Source organism: Topomyia yanbarensis, chromosome 3 (genome assembly GCF_030247195.1).
Source record: "Topomyia yanbarensis strain Yona2022 chromosome 3, ASM3024719v1, whole genome shotgun sequence".
In the NCBI taxonomy this organism is placed as follows: domain Eukaryota; kingdom Metazoa; phylum Arthropoda; class Insecta; order Diptera; family Culicidae; genus Topomyia; species Topomyia yanbarensis.
The window spans coordinates 368,028,514-368,043,299 of record NC_080672.1 but is presented as its reverse complement, the minus strand read 5'-3'; the positions used below and the strand labels follow the sequence as shown (position 1 = coordinate 368,043,299).

Genomic DNA, 14,786 nt, shown 5'->3' with positions numbered 1-14,786 from the left:
GTAACTTGGGGTTTGCCCACTACTCGGGTTCTTATATAAATTTGCCCGGCGGACCCTTCTTTTCAGGGTGGCCCAGGTGCCTCTACAAGAAATTCGGATTTTCGTATGTCCACAAATGGTAGAGGTAAACAAACAAAATAAATTAAATTTACCAATTTTTATTCCTCCAATTCTCCTTTGCTGCACGCTGCTCGGCGATCTACTGCTGAAGGCGAGAAGGCGATGGTTTCGTCCGACCGGCCGGGACTCCAACGGCCGCCGTGTTCTCCTGCTGGTTTTCGTTGGCTGGAACCTCCCCAGGCGACGGTGATGACGAATCACCGGATTCTTTGTTCCCCGCAAAGAATCCCGGAAGATACCGAAGTGTTCTTCCCAGGGGAGCCGCTGTCCACACTGCTTCGCCCACCCTGGCTATTAGCTGGGAAGAAGAGCAAGGCTCGTTCGGTTTATCCTTCCCAGCGAGGGCGGAATGGTGCGTCTGGATCCTTTGCGGTTATCCGGGGAAGCGAAAACTCCTTTATAATTAGTTTCCCCCGACGGCGATCCAACACCTGAAACACTATGAGAGCCCAAACCACGGACCGGCACTTTCCGACGGATATCTTCCGTCTTACACGCGCACTTCGCACAATTGCTGTTGTGGCTGTTAACTGTCCTGGAACGGCTTTACGAGGACGTCTTGTATATACCGTGGTCTGTCATTAACTAAACTATCACTCGGTAGCCGCCTTCCTCACTCGCCCAAAACAAACCCGAAAAACCGTCTCGGTGCATAGCTGTCATCGACCTTGCAGCATAACCAGCAACCAATTTAAGCAACAAAAGGAGAGCGGTGGCCTATCTAAGCCCTATGTTATTTATACAAATTCACGCAACGAAAATTATCTAACCAATCCGCACACACAAAACCGTTCACAAACGCGAAATTATACAATACTTTACAAACTAAACGTGAGCGGTGCAAAACAGCGGTGAGCATAATTTATGTAAACAAATATACTCTACGGAGAGAGTACGCACAAATAGGTAAATTTCCACCCAGTGCTAAATTGTTACCCTGACGAGTTACACGTCACTGAGACATTTCTTACACATATCATTGTTGTATTATTCATTAGTTTGTCGATCACACGCTAAGTTTACAAGCAACTAGATGTGAGAAAAGCACAGTTTCGAGTCCTGCACGAATAATTCGAATAAAATGAATAAATTAAAGAAAAATAATAAAACAAATAAAAATTTAAAATAATTATGAAGCAAAAAAAATGAAAAAGTTATTCATAAAATAGATAGAATGATTAACATAAATCAAATTAATAAAATAAATAAATCAAATTAGCTCAAATGAAAATTACACAATACTAAAAAAGTTATGAAATTAGGAGAGTTAATTAAATTGTTTCTTTGTTGTTGTATGACACTTTACAGAAGAAACGGAATAAAATATGTTAACTGGGAAACTAACCATTTAATAAAATGATTAAAATAAATAAAATAAATAATATGAATAAAACTTAATTTAATAACTCTTTCATACCTAATATTTTTCTAGCTCATTTAGGGTTCCAAAACCGTTTTTCTTAAAAGTGTTAGAGTAAAAAAACACGAAAAACCTGTTTTGTTCAAGATAGATGTTTTTCTAGCAGTGTTAGAATCTACTGAATTTTTTCGTACCAATCCTTAATACACATCGCCTGCAAAGTTTTCAATAGCTCGATTGGGCAGAAAAGGTAGCCGAAAGCAGTCCAAATTAATAAGATTTATCAGTTTTCAAAAATATTTGAAGAAAGCGGAGATATATCAAAATATAATTTTTCATCGATAACTGATAATGTTTCTTGCAGCACTACTCCAGTGGAATGCAATCAGAGCAATTGCAATAAATTCAGTTCTACGGATATTTATTGTAACTATTAGTGCGCTAAAAAACGGTGATAGTCACAATTATTAGTTTTACTTTTTTGTGCAGAAATCTTGTCTAACCCCAAAGTTATAGCTATTTGAAAACGTTGTTGTTCATAAATAACAGGATAAACAGAGGGTTAATAAAATTAATAAAATGTATGGAATGAATAAAACAAACAAAATGAAGAATTTTTATCACAATAAAAATGTTTTCTGTCTATACATTTTATCATATTTTTTTTCATTTTGTTTGTTTTTAAGCAGTCGAATTATTAAAATGAAAAAAATCGGCGATATTAAAAAGTAATAAAATTTTATTGTGTATAAATAATGTTCTAGATGAAATGAACAAAGTGAATGACTGAACAAAATTAGTCAGATTATTAAAATGAATAAAAGTGTGAACCGAAAAAATATTATAAAATTGCATAACACGAAAAAAGTTAATAAAATAAGTTAAATAATGATTCGAATGAGATGCATGATATAATAAACTGATCGGAATGCATACAAAGAATGAAATGAATACAATGGATAAAATTAGGTCAAATAAACAAAATGAACGAAAACAATGCTAAATAAAAACAATCATTAAAATGAAATGATCTTATATATCGAAACTAGTCAAATATTTTAAATGCAAAAAATAAACAAAACGAATACTATCCATGAAATGAATGAACTGAAAAATCAGTATGTAGAATAAAATTTAAAGAAAGTTATTTAAATGAAGTAGATGTAGACCATTGTGTTATTCTGAAATGTTTGTGAAAATCCCATTGCAAAGAACTCGTTTTCGTTCTTCTTTTCTTGACGGCGTTTTTAGGATTATCTGGTGGTTCTACTTTATTGATGGGCCTTTATTAGTCATCAGGAAATCTAGAAATCAGGAATTTGCTTTGGAATTAAAATATATCTTTTTGGTCACAGAAAAATTATTTTTGTGCAGAATAGGGAACTCAAATGAAACGTCCATTGAATTATTCAATGTTTTTACTAATTCTGGCATTGAAGCTTCAATTGAAGCGTTCTCAGTATAAGGCAAATTTGAGCAATTGAAACTATCGCTATAAGTTAAAAGCATCAGGCTGTTGTATTTAGTGCAACACCTTCAGAAATTCTAGCGAAATCTTCTTTCAGCACCAGCGGCTGCTCATTCGGGAAGCCATTCAAGAAAGTGGCGGAGGGTTAAAAGTGCATTCCAATACAATGAATTTGTATTTTAAATAATATCAACCCAAAACAGATATTCCCAATTTTCAAATGACATATTTGAACATTTCTTTCATTCAAAATTCAGTAGAGAAACGAAAAGCTTAAAAAAAATGCACGTGGGATATCTCTTTTCAAAATTTTCGTCTTAAAAACAGCCATATTACCCAGTTTCAAATACCCAAGGATGTTCTTAATCATAGCATATACAAATGCTCAGTATAGAATTGAATTAAATTGGGGTTAATGTAGTTTTCGGTTTTTGGTCACATGGCTCTCCTTGGAGCAACGTTTCGATAGAAATAGCACTTCATCTTCAGCAGGGTTTGAACATAAATTAGTTATAGTTTTCTCAAAATACAAATATTTTACAATTTTTTGCCAGGACCACAAATATTTTCTGTTTTCAAGTAGAATGTAATATTTTGTTTGTTTCCGCAGGTGGCTCTGTTCTACACTAAAATGGAAAACTGCTTATAGGGAAACAGAAGACAAAAATAGGTTTGTTTTCTTTAACCTGCACAAATACATCGCAAGATATTAGCTTGGATACTAACAAATATTTCAGCTTAGTTGAAGATCTTATGACACATCTTAGAAGTGGATTTGGAAACAGCAGGATAGATCTGAGTCGTCACAGGTGTCACGAATATGATTGGTGAGAGATCGTGGGTGAGGGGGGGAGGGGGTATGATAAGTGAGGAATGGTAAATGATGGTTAGTGCTATGACATTATTTTTGTATATAGGGCGAAATTTTGATTCCTTACATATTTATTATTAATAATGCAACTGGTAATTTTTACGCCATAATTAGTATAACATAAATCTTGCAAATGAAGACAAATTTTCACTAGAATTTTGTTATTTAAAAATACAGTTGCTCTCGGTGATGCTACGAGTATAATATGAATATGAATTATATTAGAAATTTATTTTCTCACCACTAGGTGGATTACTTGATGATCTGTGCATTCATATACCATCCAACGTCTATCTCACGACTGGATGCAATGCTTAATCCAACGGATGAATACATCAACTCTGGACTAATTTTCACTTTGAAGTGAATTTACATATTGCTTTGTCTTTGATGTAAGCTTGCGTATTAATTTTTGAGAAATAGTTAATTATTAAGTAAATTCGCAAAATGTTTTCGGAATCGAATTCCTTGAATCACGCGATGTGTTTGCATACCCGGATATTCAAAATCGGTTTAGTTTTGACCCTAAAACACCAGTAAAACTATACTCTGTCTGAAACGGTCTCATTTTTCGTTAGTGAAAATTGGTAAGCGAAGAATAAAAATACAAAATGTTTAATATCTCCGCCACTCGTGAACGGATTTTGACAATCTATACTGCCGTTCAAAGCATAATTGTCCCATGTATATAGGAAATCCCATAGAACATGGGACAAATATGCTTATAACGGCAATATAGCTTGTTCGGTATTTTACAGGTATTTTTACAAGCTTTCTAATTATGTACAAATAGCATGACTGCATTGCACTGTGGTCGGAAACGCCAAAAACGTGAACTTAATTTACTAGAGGCCAAACCATCGAATATATTCACAGGAAGTCTTTGGAGGAATTGTTCGTATAAACATTCCCCACAATCTCATAAAAATTTAAATAAGGCTTGGCTTACTGTGATCGAACTAAAAAAATTACTTTTTATACTGAGGAGGTAGAAAGTTGGTGTCTTCGACAAAGTTTTAGAAATGCTCATAGTGAAAAATTTTGTTGAAGAACTTGAGCTTGTAGGATTAAAGGTTATCGATTTATAAGGCGTTTTCTATGGCAACTCCCTTCAATCTATTTTTTTTAATATAACTTTTTTCATTGTGACTTTTCGTGCAAACTATGTGCAAGGCACATGTGTAGGTATCTGAACTACATAATTTTGTCGAAGACTGTATGTAAAAATACTCATTCGTTTCAAAGTTATTGAGGATTTTTACATTTTCTTACACCAACTTCAATTACGCATAAGAAAGAAAGGTACAAACCAAAATGCACGAACAGGCACTTTTTTAACTGTCTAAACTATACACAATAAAGCTAAGAAGATTTGGTGCGTGGCACTCTAGAACCCTACTAATAGGGTAAGTTTACTTTATCATGTTTTTTGACTTTTTCCATACAAAAATAAGCAAAAAAATTTTTTTTATTTTTTCCGTAAAATTTAGTAATTAATGGTAAAACATCCTTTTGTAAGCATTAAATTTATTATGACGTGTCTATTTGAGTATATAGTAGTTTGGGATTTCTTATGACATTAAAAACACATTTTTGCTCCAACGTTTATAAAATCTGAAATATTCAGGTATAAGTGAAAATAATACTTGTAATTGAATATCAAACCAAGAATTTCAAAAATTGAGGCAAAAAAACTTAAAATAATTTTTGCTGCTGATTTTTGTATGGAAAAGGTAAAAAACATGATAAAGTAAGCTTACCCTATTCATAGGGTTCTAGAGTGCTACGCACCAAACCTTCTTAGCTTTATTGTGCATAGTTTAGACAGTTAAAAAAGTGCCTGTTCGTGCATTTTGGTTTGCATTTTTCTTTCTTAAACGTAGTTGAAGTTGGTGTAAAAAATGTAAAAATCCTCAATAACTTTGAAACGAATGAGTATTTTTACACACAGTCTTTGACAATATTATGTAGTTTTGATATCTACACATGTGCCTTGAACATAGTTTGCACGAAAAGTCACAATGAAAAAAGTTATATTAAAAAAACTAGATTGAAGGGTATTGCCATAGAAAACGCCTTATAAATCGATAACCTTTAATCCTACAAGCTCAAGTTCTTCAACAAAAATTTTCACTATGAGCATTTCTAAAACTTTGTCGAAGACACCAACTTTATACCTCGCCAGTATAAAAAGTTATTTTTTAAGTTCGATCATAGTAAGCCATGCCTCATTTCCGTTTTTATGAGATTGTGGGGAATATTTATACGAACAATTCCTCCAAAGACACCCTGTGAATATATTCGATGGTTTGGCCTCTAGTGAATTCAGTTCATTTTTTTGGAGTTTCCGACCACTGTGCATTGCTTTGTTCGAAAGTTATTTGCTTTAAACCCTTTGTGTTCTGATAAAATCATCCATATTTCAGAAGGTAAACAACATATCAAAAAACTTGTTTTAATCCACCTAGTGGTGCAATTGTGCCTTTCTCAATCATGAACACGAGAATTTTTGCGTTGTTTGTATTCATTATAAGCTTCCAAATGTATGTATTACATTTTTATTATACACGACATGACAACTATATACAAGAAAAGAAATCATTATTCGAGTTCTAAAATTTTGTAAAAGAAAAAACAGTTACATTAATATAAAATTGAAAAAAGGTGCGAAATCGGCAAAGTCCCAAAAAGTAAATTTTTATAAAAAAAATTTTTTCGAGATAACATAAAATCTCGACGTTTCATGCATTTTAAAGATGTTTGGCATCAAAAATACGAATTCGATTTCTGAAATTTCATGAGGTTCCCCCTTTGAAAAAAAATTTGAGTTCCGGCTTATATGGGAATTTCATATGTGACCGGACGGTTTGGTCTATATTTCCGGAACCATATAAGCGATCCGTACTAAATTTTATAGACATCTATGGAGATATTATAGCTATCATTTGGGACTAAGTTTGTGAAAATCGGCCCAACCATTTCCGGGAAACTGATGTGAGTTCGTAAATTTTGAAAGATGGCCGCTTTTCCCGGGCACTTCCGGAACCGTCTATGGTGGTCAATGTAGTCAACGAAAGTTTGGTTGGCCGTCGGTGACCTAGAACAGCAAATTTAAGTTGTTTGAGAGACATTTTAGCGAAATTTTTACCTTTTCTGCTTTCATCGGAGTATCGGTTTGAATCACAATTTGTTATGTGATCGCACGCCACAACCTGTAACTCCAGAACCGGAAGTCGGATCGGGATGAAATTAAATAGTCATTTACGGGGACGCAATACCTTTCATTTGAGGCCAAGCTTAGTCGAATCGGTCTAGCCATCTCCGAGAAACCGATGTGACTGTTATTCTGAATTTAGATACTTCCGCCGGGGCTTCCGGAACCGAGGATGGTGGCCAATGTGGCCAAATAGACTTTGAATGGATGTTAGTGACCTAATACTACAAATCGAAGCAGTTGTGGTCATATTTTGGAAAATTTTTCACCATTATACATTCATTGCAGAATTTATTAAAATCGACATTTTCTGCGTGTTCGTACTTATCACCCTGTAATTCCGGAACCGGAAGTCGGATCCATTAGAAATTCAATAGCAGCCTATGGGAACGTTGCACCTTTCATTTGAGACTAAGTTTGTGAAAATCAGTTCAGCCATCTCTGAGAAAAATGAGTGACATTTTTGGTCACATACACACACATACACACATACATACATACATACACACATACATACACACACACAGACATTTGCCGAACTCGACGAACTGAATCGAATGGTATATGTCACTCGGCCCTCCGGGCCTCCGTTAAAAAATCGGTTTTCAGAGCAATTGCAATACCTTTCTATTGAGAAAGGCAAAAAATGGGCCTTTCATTTGAAACTAATTTCGTTATGATCGGTTCAGCGGTTGCTGAGATAATTACATGGCATTAGTGCACATACATACATGCCCACACACACACACGTACAGACATTGTCTCAATTTGCTGAGCTGAGTTGATTGGTATATGAGACTCGGCCCTCCGGGCCTCGGAAAAAATTTGAGCGAATTCTATACATTTCTTTTGTAAGAAATGTAAAAAGATGAACCCTTTCTTCGCAGCTACAAATCGCCTTCCAGATAAGAAAATTTAGAGCGAATTTCTACATTGTTGTCGTTTGCACAGTCTCTGGATATTTTTCTTCTCATTCCGATTTAGCGTCTTATACACCTTGTAAACGTCTAGAATACCTTCTAGCACCATCAGGGATTGTTGCATGTTGAATGTGAATTGTAACTAGAGTAAATTGTAACTTGTAAATAAATAATGGAAATCAAATTCAGAATCGACAATTCGTCGATGTACTATAGCCTTGCTTGTAGCCTCAGAGAATGTATTTTTAGGATGTTGTTTTACTAAGAACTTTTCAAAATTCATTCAGTTTCTAGTTTTAGTTTTAATTTTATTATCTTAAGGTAAATTGCACTGTTCCTTCGACCGTGACGCTGGAACTTCGACGCTTCCTATGCACAGGCGACCCTGTGCACCTATAACAATCAAACCGCCGTGTGTCAGTACTGTGAACAATCTGTTCACTATGAATTTGTAATTTAATTCCATGACATCAATTTTTGTTTTTGTAAAAAATGTCAACATTTTTTCAATGCATATTTTTTCACGCAGAACTATTTATTTCCAATAACTTACTCTAGGATGGCTTTACTGCACAAAATACGGTGATAGAACAAAATTTTGTTGAATGTAATGCGTTGAGTTGTGTAAGCACGGTATATTTCGTAGATTGCAGACTGATGACTCTCATTTCCAGCCAGACTACTTAAGGAGCATTGTTTGTTTAACCGTAACTTGGGATATGAGAAAGGAAATGTTGATGTGGTACTTACTTAACAAAATTTTGTTAAATGTAATGGGAGGTAAAGTACCTTGGGCGAAAAAAATTGGACTCTTAATAATAGTTTTGGTTGCGTAGCGAATGTCAATTGGACCAGTAGATTTTGAGCTATGATGTATCTGTTGCCTGTTGGAATGCATCAATACAAAAAAAATTCTTCAAGTGTCCAAAAACAAGAAAAACCCGCGTTCAACTATTTTCAATGTTTTTTAGGATTGCCGTGATGGCAAAGGGCCGGAAAATGGAAAGAAATTCGGTCACCCACCAGAATTAAGTACCAGAACAAAGATAAATGTGCAGTGAAGAGCCAAAAACAAGGTTGGACTATCAACACGCACATTGGCACAAAAAAATTTGAACAAACCCTGTACTACTACCCAAATAATCGAAAACTTATCAAAACAGATGGTCAACATCCACAAAAGGTAGTACCAAAAATTTGCTACTTCTACTGCTTGGTTAAAATAAATACAACTCAACAGGATGTAAATTGCTTTCATATCAATCTAAAAAGTTGATTCGGTTTGAAATGAAAATAATCTCGTTTGGAACAGGAAAAAATACTCCTCAAAACTGGAGCGCTTTCCAAAAAAGATAGGATTGGATCCTAGCGAAAGTGTTTTTTTTCTTCTTATTATCAAGTGCACAAATAAATTTTCTAACCGTAGCTTCAATCCCGCAATGTTTATTTCTTATGTCACCCCCCACACACACACACAAAGTAAACGACGTCAAATAACCAAGCGTCTCCATAATTTGTTTACCATCCATCCATCCAGAAATGATTTACCGTTCCATTTCTATCGTCTACCGTTAGTGTATACCGAAACACCGAACCGAAAATCAGTACATCTGTGCTTTGATCGTTGGTTCCGATTTCCAATTTTCTCCCACACGCCAAGTGAAATCAGAAAAAAAACAAACGAACCGAGCAAAAAATGCTATGCGAAAGACGAAAGGTCCAAGTGATTGAAAAATAGCAACAACTACAACATCAACACAAAACCTGTAAACGTGGTTTATTTTTTATTTGCATTTTTTTATGTGTTTAAATTCGATGCCGGTGGAGCCAATAATTTCAGTGATGAATTAGGAAATTAGCATCCATTAGCGTGATCGGTGCCCCGAGACGGACGGACCGTGGCGGTGGTACCCAAAATAGTGACACGGTGTAGAAGGAAACTCTTAATCTAAATAAAAATTTCAACCAGGAAAATAAATACTAAAAATCCGATCTCATGTTTCGCTGGTGCGTGGGGCGAACAAGAAGAAAAACTGTGAAGAAACAACTGTTGTGATTCGAAAAGTTATTTAGCCCGCGTCCCCTTGGTGGTATCACTCGGTGCAGCAGCAGCAGTGCGGGGCAGCAAACAACGGAGCGGCTCTGCTGTACGACCGACGAAGGTGGACGAAGATATGCTGGACTTGCAGCGACACATCGATTGTCCGCTGTGGGAAGTACTTGGAAGCCCGTTGATACCATGGAGCGGAATGCGGTATGCCTGTGTGAAAGTGCTGCACGCCTACTGTAAGGTGTTCGATCAGCAGGAACTGTACGATTTGGTTGTCAGGTAATTTGGAATGCGGTGTAATGAAATGGTTTTAATGTTATAATGACAAAAAATGGTGCCATATTTCATAGAACATAGGATCATTACATAATTTTCTGAACACCTATCCAGGGCTGTAGAGAGAAATTACGGGCCCGGGGGGTCCAGCAAAAGGGCCCCTTCCATCATTGTAGATTTTTCGAACACAGAAACTGTTAAGCTCGAAATGTGTTGGAAAAAATAATGATCAACTATTATGCATTTCGTGGTAAACTATAGGAGGATACACTTAGTGCTGTTAATTCTAACAACTTTTTTCATTTCAATGCGTGTTACGGTGAATTTTTACTATGTTGCGTTTCGGCTTCGCCTCTTCAGAAACCGACACTAACGTATTGTCGGAATAGATTAGCGCCGGCTTGACGCAAATCCCTTAAAACTAAAACACACTATGTGTTTCAATCAAACGACTGATCAAACGTGATGTCCCGTTCGAGCAGAAGTTCTGTTTATGCCGATGAGACACAAGTGAAGCCGAAACTTGTCTTGGCTTAGCAGGCCTATGCGAAAGCACTATGCTATATTTCACCCTAAGGAGGAAAATTTGGTAAAAACCAAAATTTCTCACTAGGGTGAAAATTTGTTGGTAAAAACCAGTCTTTGTACAGGAGGGCACAAATCCTTATTTCATACTATGTTGCGTTTGTGCCCTCCTGTACAAAGACTGGTTTTTACCAACAAATTTTCACCCTAGTGAGAAATTTTGGTTTTTACCAAATTTTCCTCCTTAGGGTGAAATATAGCATAATGAATTATTTCTTTTATTATTTTTTTTCTCATAAGTTCAAACAGCACAAAATACAGAAAAAGATTCATTTAAGCTTTCAGTTGAGCGTCTTTTAATTACTGCTATCAAATTTTGTTCAGCCATCTCGACCACTTTGTTCGCCACAGACGGTTTACTTTAATTTCTTCTTCAGGTTACCAATGTTCCTCAATAGGGTCGAGCTCTAGTGTGTTGGGAGGGTTCTTGTTATTGGGCGCCACCGGACTCATGCAGGCGTTATATTTCTACTTGTCCTTTTTCTGTAATGGCAGTATTTAAAATCCGGCCAAAATAGCATGGAACAATCGTGTTGCTTCATGAAATGTAGCAGATGTGTTTTCATGTACTTTTTCACATAAATTTCTTTGTTAACGGGCTCGCAACGAAAATGTCGCTTTTCAAACCAAAGTACAGAAAGCCTGCCAAACCAGATATTTCTGTGTGAACTTCGATAGCTTCATATACTTGGAAATATCGGCCACTGTTCCTCCCGGTTGCCATTACGCTTGTGATAGGTGATTTGGTCACTTTTAATGGTTTCACTAACTTGGCGTGCAAGTAATTCGAATTCAGGCTATACGCGAGCAAAATTTCTCCGTGCTGCTCCTCTTGCTTGGACGACACTTTTAAAACTGAAGAGCAAATGTCAAATATGAAAGGCATCTTTCAGCACGCAGATAAATGAAGGTCTTGCGGATTCCTGTAATATCGTGCAAAGAAATGTGTCAAGTTTAGGTCGACCAAATTTTTATTCCAAAACCTTTTAGATATCTCACCGAAATTTTTAGTGGCTTTGAAAGTAGCCGATTTATCAATATTTTCATATTTATCCAGAAGTCGGTATTGCATGGATTTTTGCGAATCTGTCTGGTTTCATCTAGAATTCGTCAAAGAAACAAAACATTCGGCCAAGTCGGTGCACTACAACATGGCCAGTCTCTGAAAATACAACTCCTCATTTGCTCGGTAGTGTTACTGACTTTTCTTGATTTCAGGGAAAACTGATTCAAGTGATTTTTGCGAGTTTTCCATTCATATATTTGCTACAATATTATTGGAAAACTCATAATTTAAACTTCGCACAAATAGCGAAAATAGTAATAAAATGGAAATGTAATAAATGTAAATAAAAATAAAAAGAACATTCAATGGAGGCAGAATTTAAAAAAGGAGAAGGGCAGGCAGAATTTAAGAATTTAAGAGAAAAACAAAAAAAGGAACAACGATGAAAAACTAATAAATAGATAACATGTAACAAAAGAAGAAAGCTACAAATGACATTTAATATAATGCAAAAATATTAGTAATAAACAAATAGTTAAAAACCTACCAATATCAAAAATAAAAAATTCAAAACAGAGTAACAACAGAAAATGGACAAAATTAGGAAAATGGAAAATTTTTATAAAAACATTGAATGCATGTAAAATGTTGAATAAATAGCAAAAAAGACCGATTGCATAATTAAAACAAACAAATTAAACGAAGGCAATTGAAAAGGAAATCAGACAACCATTGAAGAAATAGAAAAGTACGGGTAAATAACGAAATGAAAAATAAAACATCATAAAAATGGAATACAGTAAAAATAGCAAAAGAAAGAAAAATTAATACAAGAAAAAAATCAAAAAAGGCTACAATAAACAAATATAGAAATGAACGAAATGGATCCACTGAGAAAGATGTAAAAATAGCAATTATACAAAATGTTTGAAATATAAAAATTAGTAACATATTAAAAAAGATGGGTGAGTAATGTCAGAGATATAACCGGAGTGAAGTAGAATACACTTTAGACTGGTTATACAAATGCTTCAATTTTGACTATCTTCTGATAGGCTGTATTAAAAGCAGTTATTTCGTTATTTCTAATGGAAATACCGAAATTTCGATACACGTACATCGAAATCTAAAATATTCGAACATATTTATCTATACAGTAATCCTAAAAAGAGCATTTAATGAATGTTATTGTAAATTGAATCATTACACGAAACTGTCAACAAATCACACAAATGATAACTTTTTATTTCGTGCCATTCTACGACATGCCGACGATATTGTTCACAAGGGGCTCACTTTCTGATGCTTGTAATAACAAAACTTCAATTCGATTCTTTGTCGTTAAATTGATGGCCCTGAAAAGGGCCTTTAGTTTGGGCAGTGTTCGGAATTTACTTGGAGCTGGTGTATATTGTAACAGCTTTGGTGCCATCTGAGACGGCGTGCTTGGCCAACTTTTCTGATAGCAGCAAACAGACGGCGGTTTGAATTTCGTGGGAGACGCTGCAAACGAACTGCTGCATGCTGATGCTGCAAACGAACTGAGGGTGAGCAACAGCATGCTGAGTTTTTATACCTGACTACAGCACAATGTAAGCTCGTCCTTTTTTGTGTTGTCCTCAATATGTGTTCTTCGTAGCTCCACCTCTTCGTTGGTCGACCACATATTTTTGATAATGAACAAAATTGAAATTGTGTTTCCAATACGGAGGTTATCGAACACTCAGGGTAAAAAGAGTAATGTAATACGGCACCTTGGTAAAATGTTTGAGAATTGAAACCTTTTTTGAATGCGCCTAGTAAACAAACACACAAATGAGAACTTTTTATTTTGTGTCATTCTACGTGAAATCGACAATATTGTTCACAATTAGCTCACTTACCATCGAACGCTCTTGGCAAGCCACTGTTGGATGCTTGTAATAACAAAATTTCAATTCGATTCTTTGTTGATAAATTAATGGCCCTGAAAAGGGCCTTTTGTTTGGGCAGTATTCGGAATTTACTTGCAGATGGGGTGTTTGTGCCATCTGAGATGGAGAGCTTGGCGAACTTTTCTGACTGCTGCAAACGAACGGCCGCTTCTTCTTGTATCCTTTGACAATGTTCGGAAACATTTACATCGACGTATATGATACGACGATACAAACAAACTGATACTGAGCAGCAACATACTAAGTTTTTATACCTGACAGCAGCACAATGTAAGCTCGTCCTTTTTTGTGTTGTCCTCAATATGTATTCTTCGCAGCTCCTCCCCTTCGTTGGTCGATACACAAGCAAAATGTGTTGAACGCGTCGGAGTGCCGTTTACTTAGTAGCTGTAATGGAATACCTTGCTGTTAAAGTGTTGAAATTGGAAGGAAATGCTGCCCGTGACAAAAAAGACGAATTAGCCCACGTCTTCGGCAGCTGGCGATTCGTAACATCGAAAAGTTGAACAAACAAGTGACCATTGCTCAAAAACAAAACATCCAATCAGGAGTGCTGCCCAAGAAGACCGAAAAGAAAGCATAAATCGAACGCTGCAACTCGCAAATGAAATGCATATTGCTGTAAAAACTGTCCTTTTCAGGACGATCACACATTTTTGATTATGAACAAAATTGAAATTGCGAATCTGAATGGACCAATCGACGAACTGCATTTCTATTGAGCAAATTTAGCCGCCAAAAAACCATTTCCCGACAGGAAATTCTGTGCTGGAACAACAATTTCTTTGCGATTTTGCACATACATAGTTTATTTGGAGTATTTTTGGAATTATCAAGTTGTCAATTTGCAACATTCTTTGAAAATATTGTTGAACTTTTATAAATTAAGGCACGAAAACGAGCGTTTGACCGTCGTCCTACTAGCAGCATCAGAGAAGTAGCCGATCAGCATTTTTCGTTACATGGCCCGTACCAAACAGAC

The 14,786-nt window shown here is 35.7% G+C and overlaps 1 protein-coding gene across 2 annotated transcripts in view; it reads left to right on the top strand.

Moving 5' to 3' along the window:
• The window catches only part of LOC131690283 (four and a half LIM domains protein 2), a 605,833-nt gene that overhangs the window by 291,321 nt on the left and 299,726 nt on the right, over positions 1–14,786 (top strand). The window contains exon 1 of one of the 2 annotated variants that reach the window (XM_058975938.1): positions 10,059–10,282. The exons of the other annotated variant lie outside the window; for it this stretch is intronic. Within the exon in view, the coding sequence (XP_058831921.1) occupies positions 10,128–10,282 (155 nt within the window). The 5' untranslated portion in view covers positions 10,059–10,127. Of the gene's footprint in view, positions 1–10,058; positions 10,283–14,786 lie in introns of those variants that run through there. 2 annotated transcript variants of the gene reach the window in all.